This window comes from Gadus chalcogrammus, chromosome 19, assembly GCF_026213295.1.
Source record: "Gadus chalcogrammus isolate NIFS_2021 chromosome 19, NIFS_Gcha_1.0, whole genome shotgun sequence".
Lineage (NCBI taxonomy): Eukaryota > Metazoa > Chordata > Actinopteri > Gadiformes > Gadidae > Gadus > Gadus chalcogrammus.
In genome coordinates this window covers 3,494,680-3,505,604 of record NC_079430.1, presented here as the reverse complement: position 1 = coordinate 3,505,604, position 10,925 = coordinate 3,494,680, and the positions used below count along the sequence as shown (strand labels likewise).

The 10,925-nt window shown below is 46.8% G+C and overlaps 1 protein-coding gene across 2 annotated transcripts; it reads right to left on the bottom strand.

Annotated features, from left to right (window-relative positions):
• Window positions 1-235: 235 nt before the first annotated feature.
• Window positions 236-10,639, bottom strand: nars1 (asparaginyl-tRNA synthetase 1). 2 transcript variants are annotated; one of them, XM_056578355.1, is made up of 15 exons: window positions 10,483-10,639; window positions 9,797-9,879; window positions 9,091-9,156; window positions 8,682-8,774; window positions 8,323-8,412; window positions 7,144-7,222; window positions 6,678-6,748; window positions 6,111-6,197; window positions 5,734-5,955; window positions 4,191-4,390; window positions 3,780-3,915; window positions 2,559-2,672; window positions 1,265-1,396; window positions 776-907; window positions 236-555 (listed from the first exon to the last, which is right to left on the bottom strand). In XM_056578355.1, the coding sequence occupies exons 1-15, from the start codon at window positions 10,502-10,504 to the stop codon at window positions 424-426; spliced, it is 1,659 nt and encodes a 552-aa protein (XP_056434330.1). In that variant the 5' UTR covers window positions 10,505-10,639; the 3' UTR covers window positions 236-423. The 2 variants fall into 2 exon arrangements, with proteins under 2 accessions (XP_056434330.1, XP_056434329.1); XM_056578354.1 differs by having other exon boundaries at window positions 10,462-10,638.
• Window positions 10,640-10,925: the final 286 nt, after the last annotated feature.

Here is a 10,925-nt window from a genome sequence, read left to right as displayed (position 1 = left end):
GTGTGTGTTTTTGTGTCTGTCTGTGTGTGTGCGTGCGTGTTGTCGTGTGCGTGTGTGTGTGTGTGTATTAGTGTCTGTGCGTGTGTGTTAGTTTCTTTGCGTGTGCGTGGGTGTTGCCGTGTGCGTGTGTGTGTATTAGTGTCTGTGCGTGTGTGTTCAGGGCCTGCAGCGCGAGATGAAGCGGGGGTACAGGCACACGTCTCTGATGTGGTGGCGGTTCAGCAGCCAGGTGAGGAAGCTAGAGCAGGGGCAAGAGTGTGTGTGTGTGTTTTTGTGTCTGTCTGTGTGTGTGCGTGCGTGTTGTCGTGTGCGTGTGTGTGTGTGTGTGTATTAGTGTCTGTGCGTGTGTGTTAGTTTCTTTGCGTGTGCGTGCGTGTTGCCGTGTGCGTGTGTGTGTGTGTATTAGTGTCTGTGCGTGTGTGTTCAGGGCCTGCAGCGCGAGATGAAGCGGGGGTACAGGCACACGTCTCTGATGTGGTGGCGGTTCAGCAGCCAGGTGAGGAACCGCTCCAGGCCCAGGCCGTACCCCCCATGGGGACAGGAGCCGTACTTCCTCTGGAAACACACACACACATTAACATACACATCTCAAACACACTCATTGATATACAAATCTCACACACAGTACTATACACATCTCAGACACACACACACACTACTATACAAAACCATACACACATCTCCCACATTACTATACACATCTTACACATTACCATACACATCTCCCACATTACTATACACATCTCCACACAGGTGTAGCAGTAGAGGGCCGTACCTGGTCTGTGTACCAGTAGTAGGGCGTGGGGTCGATGCCCTCCCTCTTGTAGCCCTCCAGAAGCTCCTCAGAATCCCAGATACGCATGGAGCCTCCAACGATCTCTCCCACGTTCGGCATCAGGACGTCCACCTGGAAACACGCCACGGTCAGACCGCTATCCACACTGCCAGCTGGCCAATGGCATACAGCTAGCTCACCACCTAGCCACAGTCAGACATCCGGCCACAGGGCTAGCTGAACACATAGCCACTCTGCCAGCTAGCGGTAGGGTTCTGGCTCTCACAAAGCCAGTAAGTGAAACACCATCAAAACGCCAGCCAGACACTACTCTCCATCACACGACTAGCTAGCTGGGGCTTGCTGTAGCTAGATGTAGCTAGATGTAGCTAGATGTAGCTCGGCGTATCTAGCCGTAGCTAGATGTAGCTCGCAGCATCTCGCTGTAGCTCGCCGCAACTAGCCAGCGGGCCGGGCTGTTGGACTGACCGACTCGGTGAGGCGGCGGTCCTCTGGGCAGCGCATCATGTAGAAGGACTTGATCTCGGCTGGGAAGCGACACAGCAGGATGGTCTCGCCGATGGCATCGGTCATCAGCCTCTCCGGGGCTTCTGGGATGTCCTGAGAGAGAGCCACAGACCTTGGATTTAACTATCAAGAGTTTGTTTTCACCACTTGGTAAAACAATTATAACCATATTATCATTCAAATCGTTTGCAATTAAAAAATATATCATTCAGGGAACTGGGATGAGACTGGTGTGCTGTGTTCTGCTTTGTGCAACGTAGATGAAACCTCATGTGGACAAGGAAAGGGACCAGGCATGTCCGACTAGCCCCGCATACTGGTGTTCTTGCTCGCCTTAATGTTTGACGTTTAATCAACGCAATTATGAGACAGAGTAGTGACTACGTGTCAAAGGGGGAATGGTAGCACTAAGTACAAACGGGCTGAAGCAACCGCTGACACAGGTAACGCCGCTAGCTCTGGTGGCCATGAGGGGGCGCACCAGAGCACAGCCCAGGAAGGACAACTCCATGACCTACAGCCAGGAGATGCATCGTGGCCAAAGCTTATCGGACACGTGCCTGGAACTCACTGAAGTCACAGAGGTTGCACTCCAATACGGCAATGGCGTGAGAATTGATCCTCACATCAACCAGTGGGGTGTGTTAATGTGTAAATGACAGGTTAAGATGCGATCAGGAGAAGAATACCAGGCCATGAATGTCCTTCATAAAATCTCTTCCTGGGGTATCCAAAGTCTGTCGAGGGCACCTCCTTTGTAAGGCATCTGATAAAAATGTTGATGCCCTATTGCTAATATTAATCACTGTTGCATGAGTTAAAGCCTTTGTAACCAAATGTACCACAACCGCGGCATAGCAAGTCCTAGTCATGGCCCCGATATAGATCAGGGAGGGGTCAGACCCCGGTAGGAAGGAGTAAGAAGTCCTTTTATACTGTCTTCACTAAAAGTGGAACGGTATAATTATCTGTCCCCTTATGGTCAGACATGTTCGATTGTGAACCTTTGTTGGCTCTAGATTGAATATGGGAATTTATAATCCTAAATTATGCATTCATTTGTCATTATAAATAATTAAAGGTGTTCTATGAAAGAGTGTTCTATGAAAAAAATCGATGTAAATTTTTCACTATTTGTACTATTTTCCTAACTAGACTGTTATGTTGTACCGCCTGTCCTAACCGCCTGTCCTAACTGTTTCCTTAGATTCTCCAGTAGTGATGTGGTATTGTGGTAGCTCATAGACACTCGTACCTCTCCAAACTCGTAGTAGGAGCCGTCCTCCTTCTTGACGTCGTGCTCTTTGAGCCAGGCGATGGCCTCCGTGTACTGCATCCTCTTGAAGGGCCTCTTGGGAACCTTGAAGTCCTGGGAGACAGACAACACACAGGTCAGCACCTCAGACACACCACTCGTTCACATGCACAGCCACGCACCCTCCTCTCGTCAGCCCGAGGGATGGGCACGGTCATTCGAATATTCGAAATGACGTGGGTATTCGACTTTAGCTGTAGCAGATATTTTTTTATTTTTGCCTAAAGTTAATTAAATATTATTCATTAGCTTTATTAATTACATATTGTTCATTAAACATGTTTACTGATGCCATTTAAAATATGTAAAGCAGAAAGAAAGAAAAACGTGAAACTTGCAGGCAGTGTGCACACTAAAAAAAATGGCGACCCAAAGAAGCCAAGTGTGGGAATATTTTGACCAGATAGGTGAAAAAATTGTGCAATGCACTCTTTTTAAAGCAAAAATACTTTGCTATACCGGCAACCTCCGTGCCAGCGGAGTCTTTCCACGGCGGGCTTGATTGTAAATCGCCTCCGCACCCGCCTATCCCCGAGCATGTAGATATGCTCTTTTCTTTTAAGAATGAGTGATGCAGTAGGTGGGCTTATGTGTTATGTTAACTGGAAATGTTTTAGACACTGTATTTCCGTCTTACACATAATATATTTTTGTTGATGTTCTGTTATATGCGCTTCATTCATAATACGAGGCAGGCCCATGCGCTGCAAGTGGAGTTCTGTTGATGTCCAAGCCCACCAGTACTTGTTGTGCTTCAGTTACTTGAATCTATTCAGTTTGTGCCTTAAATTTACTTGAATCCAATTTCAGTTTGTGCCTAAGTATGCATTAGTGTTCATTCATATTCTTGTCAAAAAGGACGTTCCAACTCGTTTGCGATTCAGCATACTGATTTTCAGTGTTTTTTTCCTTCTAAAATGCTGAATAAATTGGATTTGATTTCCTTATTTATTTGACTAATAGATGGAAAACGAATTCATTTGTTTAGTGAAGACCAGATCACGGAAGCCCTTCAGAGTGTGTGTGTGTGTGTGTGTGTGTGTGTGTGTGTGTGTGTGTGTGTGTGTGTGTGTGTGTGTGTGTGTGTGTGTGTGTGTGTGTGTGTGTGTGTGTGTGTGTGTGTGTGTGTGTGTGTGTGTGTGTGTGTGTGTGTGTACGTACAGGGTTGAGGTCGTAGAGCAGCTGGGCCGCCGGGGACTTGAGGACGCGGTCGACCACGCCACACACCAGGTCCTCCAGACGACACAGCAGGTCGTCAAAGTCCATGAAGGGGCACTCGGCCTCCACGTGGGTGTACCTGGAGACGCGCACACACACTGCTTCACACGGTGCATCCAACCAGCACAGCGTCATCCGCACTGGCTTCTTTGTGTTAGTATTTCCATTGTACATTCACCTTCCCTTTTGTACCTCTGCATAGTTTGTGATATTGCACAGCTAGAAATATCTACAGAGGTTAGACAAGTCTGTCGGCCTGTTCTGTATCCAGGTCCCCATTACATAATGCTTGTTTTCTTCACTCGTTCTTTATATTGAAGGCTGTGTGTGCGGGGGATTGGGGGGGGTACCTACTCGGCCAGGTGTCTGCGGGTGCGGGACTGCTCGGCACGGTAGGACTGGGAGATGCAGAAGGTGTCCCCCAGGGCAGGGATGCAGGTCTCCAGGTAGAGCTGGGAGGACTGGGTCAGGTAGGCCTCCTCCCCAAAGTAGTTGAATTTGAAGAGGGTGGAGCCGCCCTCCACCTGGGTCTGCACCAGGGTGGGTGGGGTGATCTAGGGGAAGAGAGGACACACTTCTAGCTGAATGCACCGTTCTGTCGCACCCCAAGTTGGCAGAGATCCATGTTGAACTGCGACGGTTGAACGCGTCAACAAGGTTGCAGTAGTCCGACGCCGAATGTACACGAACGGACGCGCAAAACTAATCTGAGTCTGCCCCATTGAAAAGAGGTTGAAAAAGCAACCATGTGAAAAATATGTTACGATTTAATGCTGGAGAGAGGTTGGTGTATCGCAACCAACTGAAAATATGATCTGAATAGGGATATATTGTGTAATCGATCCTATGGTTTATTGGTGTAAGCCTCTACATCTCCGATATATTCACCGGAAAACAAACTCCTTTGGACAGCCGCACATTACAATACATTTCAAAGTGAATGATGTCAAATCTAATTTGTTACGATTAGATCCAACTATGCCTTCATCCTGGTCCCCACTCCATGACGGGGCTCCGAGGGACTGTGGCGTGCACCGTGGCAACACAGAGCAAACTGCCGATCACCAGGGGCCGTTACGTTTAGGAGTTCAAACATTAGAAATGATTATAGTTACTCGACTTACTGCGGCAGCCTTAATGCAAACACAATGACCGTTTGCTTTATTTGTGATTATTCTTTATCCAGTTCAAACCAATATCCTTCCTCTCCTTTAGGTTTGCGGGGGACCTGAATATGCCATTTTATTTTTACAGCTATGCAAAGAAAGGTATTTTTTCCCACCCACTCAATTGTTTTTTAATTTAACTTCTGTATCACTCTGTTTTATTATATATAAAAAACTTGGACCACACCGCGTCCTGTCTTAATTCAGAATAGACGATTCCTTACTGAGGTAGGTGGCACCTGTGGATTATCACGTTAGCAAGGACTAGCAGTTTAAATTCACATGAAAGTGCTACCATTTGCCAAATAAAGATTAGGATGAAACATGTGTTCAGGAACGAGGCATAGCATGTAGTGCGTCTGTGTGCGTGGCCCCCCTGACCTCGCAAACCTCCTTTAGGTTTGCGGGGGACCTGAATATGCCATTTTATTTTTACAGCTATGCAAAGAAAGGTATTTTTTCCCACCCACTCAATTGTTTTTTAATTTAACTTCTGTATCACTCTGTTTTATTATATATAAAAAACTTGGACCACACCGCGTCCTGTCTTAATTCAGAATAGACGATTCCTTACTGAGGTAGGTGGCACCTGTGGATTATCACGTTAGCAAGGACTAGCAGTTTAAATTCACATGAAAGTGCTACCATTTGCCAAATAAAGATTAGGATGAAACATGTGTTCAGGAACGAGGCATAGCATGTAGTGCGTCTGTGTGCGTGGCCCCCCTGACCTCGCAGTAGCCCTTGCTGAAGAAGTGGTCCCTGAAGCACTGCACGACGGTGGACCGCACACGCAGGATCTTGGAGATGCTCTCGCCCCTCAGCATCATGTGCCGGTTGTTGAGCTGCACGTCCACGTCAGACTCCTCGTTCACCAGGTTGTCGGCCCCGCCCGCCGGGGCAAGGCCAATCAGCTCAAAGAAGTCACACAGCAGCTCGTGGCCGCCGGGCGCCTGGGGGAACACAGGCAGAGCTTCATGTGCTACTGGAGTGCGACCGCATACAGGTGCGGCAGCAGTTGCCGTTGTGCAGGTCTTCCTTCGTGCATTAGTAAAGTGCAGAGCGGTCACCGTGGCAACCGGACGCCGCTTGCCGGGGAGATGCTCACCTGTTTGCCCTCGGGGACGGGGGTGACGGTTCCAAAGAGGGCCACGGTGCTCTCAGTGGACAGGACCACAGCGTTGTAGCACTGACACTGAGACCGACACACACACACACACAATGATATAGCACCAATGCACAACAAACACAACTATAGTATTATGGCATAACAAGAAGTATACGAAAAAGTATAACCAGATGAAAGAAAAGTGTAGCAATCCAGTAGTGCTCAGCAGTGCTACAGTGCTGAGGTGGGAGTAAGGGTGTGGGGTTCAGCAGTGCTACAGTGCTGAGGTGGGAGTAAGGGTGTGGGGTTCAGCAGTGCTACAGTGCTGAGGTGGGAGTAAGGGTGTGGGGTTCAGCAGTGCTACAGTGCTGAGGTGGGAGTAAGGGTGTGGGGTTCAGCAGTGCTACAGTGCTGAGGTGGGAGTAAGGGTGTGGGGCTCAGCAGTGCTACAGTGCTGAGGTGGTAGTAAGGGTGTGGGGTTCAGCAGTGCTACAGTGCTGAGGTGGGAGTAAGGGTGTGGGGTTCAGCAGTGCTGAGGTGGGAGTAAGGGTGTTGTGGCAGACTGACCAGTTTGTCAGTGAGGACACACTGCAGGAAGCCAGTCCCGTCCCTGAGCACAATGAACAGCAGGTTCTTTCCTGAAAGGAGACCAAACACAACAATCACCCTCCTTCTAACGTTATGCTTACAGCACAGAGGTCTAAGCGCAGGTCCAAGGAGGCCCACGAGGGCACACCACCTCTTATGCAGACAGCTAGGATGGACATTTTGGTGTCCAGTTAGCATGGGGGTCTAATGGTTCTTTGCTGCAAAGAAAAGGTTAATGAAGGTCTAGATCAAAAGGCACACTGCGTTGATTTTAGTTTAAACAATATTTACTTGCACAACAAAATATCCATTTGAAAAATGACGCTCTAAAGACTAAAGATTTGACAATAGTACCCACTATTACATTCCGTAAACAAGAAGAACCAGAGAATAATTGGCCCTTATTAAGCTGCATGGAGGTCTGCAGGGAGCTCTCCATACATACCCTGCCTCCTGAGCCGGTGCACCCAGCCAAACACCTTCACTCTCTGGCCTCTCAGGGACTCCAGCTTGTGGATCTTGGCCTAAGAACAATAAAATAAAAAACAAGAACGACTATAGGTTAGCAAACCTTACTCACCTAGGAGCTTGGAGAGTCTCTTGGTGCTTGGAATGTAACCAAGTTAAAGTTAAAAAGGAATACCTTGAATTAAAAAAAAATTATTATATAATTATTTGGCGGCCGCAAAACGGATGTAACAGTCAGCGAAAGGGACATCCTGACTGCCAGAGAGAGAGCTAACTGACGAAGTGTCCAACACCATCATCTCGTAAGGAATTGATGTTAGGTGCAATGTGGTGCTTCAGCCACTGGATGGCGGTACGTTGTCGACTGGCTAGAAGCAAACACCATACTGATAACAGTATGTGTATAAAAAGTGCTCTATAAAAGGTACCACGTACAGCCACTGGATGGCGGTACGTTGTTGACCGGCTAGAAGCAAACAACATACTGATAACAGTATGTGTATAAAAAGGGCTATATAAATAAAGTTGCCTTGCCTAACAGTCACACCCATGGCCTAGAATAGTCGTTGGTTGGCGAGTGGCAAAGACCAGCGTCCTACGGGGACTATGGTCAGCGTTTTTCCTTACAGTGCCCACTGCCCAACGGTTTGTAGGCGTGTCTCAAGTTTGTGAGACCCGCCTACGTTAAAACCTACCAACAAATAAAGCTGTAAAAGCAAATCAACATCCTAGGAGCTTCCACAATGTGCCTCTATTCTTTTTTAGTTTTTGGATAAAGATGCAGCAATTACAAATGTTTATTTTTTTATCAGATTCATCGAAAAAATAATCGATTATTAAAATAATCGTTAGTTGCAGCCCTAGAGGCTCTGCCTGGCCTCATTTATTGTGTAGCTCTTGGGCGTGTGCATTTATGCCCTCATGACATGACAGGTAATTTCCCATATATGGTATGAAATAAAGTTCCATCTTATCTATATTATCTAAAAGGTAATATAGATAAGATATTACAGTTTAGGCTGTGCAAGTCAAACGTGGCAGAATAATAATAAAACTAACAATTACAATAGGTTGCCTTCGCGCCCTAATAAAAACACTAACATTACAATAGGTTGCCTTCGCACTTTGTGCTTGGCACCCCTATAAATAAACGTACGGTAGTGGGCGCCGGAAGGCTGGGATCCTGCTCCACCACGATCTTCTTGGCGTCCTCCAGGTTCTTCTCTCTCCTGTCGGTGTCCTCCGCCTGGAAATCACATGGACTTCTCATTAAAAGGCTCACCTTACTTCACCTGAAAAGACCCATGTTACTACACCTTGAGAGTCTCACATGATTTCACAATAAAAGTTGAATTTCCACATTAAAAGCCAAACATAAGACGGGAGAATCCACTGAACTTTGTGAGTCTGCTCACGCCATTCCATTGTCTGAAGCTGAAGGGCTAATGGATTCTGAAATAATGACTGATTAGCAGCCTGAAGCCCTGGCAGAGGCCAACCTGGACGTCTCCTCACCTCCTTCTGGTCTTTGCAGGCCGACTTTGCCTGATCTCTGCTCAACGCCTTCTTAGCATTCTTCATCTGGGTCTTGGAGATCACCGCCCAGCGCTGAGGACAACCACAGACACAGGGTGAGGTTCTAGAGATGAGACTTAATCATACCGTGGTGAAGAGAAGACCCATCTAAGGACAACCACCATGCTTTGACTGTTTTGTAGCAGGACCCGAATTTGGACCCGAACAGTCCAAATGTCAGGTATACCATGTCACGGGACATGGTATACCTGACAGTAAGGAAAAACCCAGAAAGGAGACCTAAAGAGAAGGGGGGGGGGGGGGGGGGGGGGGAGAGAAAGAGAAAGAGAAAGAGAAAGAGAAAGAGACCCATAGAACAGTAGAGCTTCTGTAACTGTGTTGGACATACCTCTCCCTCTGTCTGGGAGTCCACGTAGAGGGTGGGCAGCGGCCCCTGCCCCACGGAGGACAGCGCCTGGACAGCAGAGGACAGACCGTCAGTACATCCTCCCCTTTAGCCGTGTTCACAGCTCAGTGAGTTCACTAGAGGAGGTGCTGTTATCGTCTTTTAACAGTATCTGCGATGTAATCAATCCCAATTCTCTGTAAGTCAAAGCTTAGACAGCAATTTCATCCTAATTTATTAACATGAATAGTCAACGATACAAATAACACGTCACTGACTTTGAATGATTTGGTAAAGGGGTTCTCCATTTGCCTTCCCTTCCCTGTTATTATTTATATTAGAGAAATTATTTAACAAATCAAATAGTAGACATTCCCATGTATTATGTTGTGTTTATTTTTGTTTATTCACGGAAATAAATGATTAGGTATGTTATTTTTATTTTAGCTTACTTTGGCAACCGGGTATGGAACAGTTAAGGGAAGAAAGATCGAAAGGGAAACCGATTCGATGACTGTGCAGTATCTTGGCCTCCTGGAAACTCCCTAGGAGGTGCAGCCTCTAGCTCCTGCATTCACTGATGGAGGAAGCGCAGAGCTCTAGCTCCTCCCTTTACTGGACGAGGAAGTGGTGCACAGCTTTAACTATCATCAGAGGAGATGCACAGCTCTAACTACCGTTAGAGAAGGGGGTGGTGTTGTGATCCTACCTTCAGAGGGGTTTTGAAGGGCTTCTGTTCTGATCCATCTCCGTCCTGGTCGCTGCCCTGTTTGTCGGAGACGTACAGCTCACCTGGGATCAACACAAATACAAATAAACCACTCCCGTCTTCATAGATCCCAGTGGGTGTCCTTGGTGAAAACAGTGGATCGACTATACTATCCTACTAACTGGAAAAAAAGCAACTGTGGCTTTAAGGGATCTAGCAGACTTGTCGAAACAATCACCAGATGTCTCATGTTTAATCACGGATGTCTCATGTCCAATAACATTGCTAATGTTCCTTTGTCATGGACAACCAAAGACAAGAATAATAACATTTCTGTATAACTTCCATAGTCAACATTTGCTTTATTTCACACAGTATGGTGGCCCTAGAGGCAATTTCACAGCTCTCTACTATAGCCTAAATGTAAATGGTGACAAAACTGACTGAAAATAGACGCAGCTATTTTTATTACTATTATGTATCGGTTATTCTATTCAACAGAGCATAGTATTGTTATTCAATATAACATAGTATTGAGGCTGATGAAGGGCGGCAGTGCAGAGTTTGGTTGATCCTCTGCAACTGCTGGCCCGCTAACCTAACATGATGCAATACCCTTCTGCTGGGGTACGGCCAACTCCCCTTAATGCTCGCTTCTTCCTTACCCACTGAGAGGCTATCCGCACCTTTCGAGAGTTCCTCGGCCATGTCTTCAGATGTCCGTCCAGTACCCCGGGTGATGAACTTGGTTTGAAGAACGAAAAAGCACAAGACAGCGACCAAGAACAGGGCAAAGCGTGCAACTTTGCGTCAGCTTCCGGTGGTGCGCAGAGGAAGGGGGAGGCCACGCCCCCGAATGACTGAGCGATGCGTGGCTCCAGACATGCCATACAGCAGGTTGGTCGAGATGTGTTTTTTTCATATTTTTTTCCTGCTAATGTATTTGATTTTATCCTCAACTCATAATAATCTCCGATCCATCAATGCAATAAGAACCTGACACCAACCGAGTCAGTGTTTCCATTTTTACAAAATATGTTTCCGTTTACAAAAAACATGAATCCAAAATATGATTTAATTGTCTCAAATATCTCAAAGATTTTATTGTTATTTCGGCAACCAAAGTATT

What these genes read in the sequence shown, in the direction of transcription:
- nars1 (XM_056578354.1), bottom strand. Translation starts at nt 10,504, where the DNA reads ATGGCCGAGGAACTCTCGAAAGGTGCGGATAGCCTCTCAGTGG. An exon ending in TGCGGATAGCCTCTCAGTGG is followed by an intron (nt 9,880 to 10,461) that starts GTAAGGAAGAAG and finishes TGTTGATCCCAG; the next exon opens with GTGAGCTGTACGTCTCCGAC. An exon ending in GCACCGGCTCAGGAGGCAGG is followed by an intron (nt 6,749 to 7,143) that starts GTATGTATGGAG and finishes GTCTCCTTTCAG; the next exon opens with GAAAGAACCTGCTGTTCATT.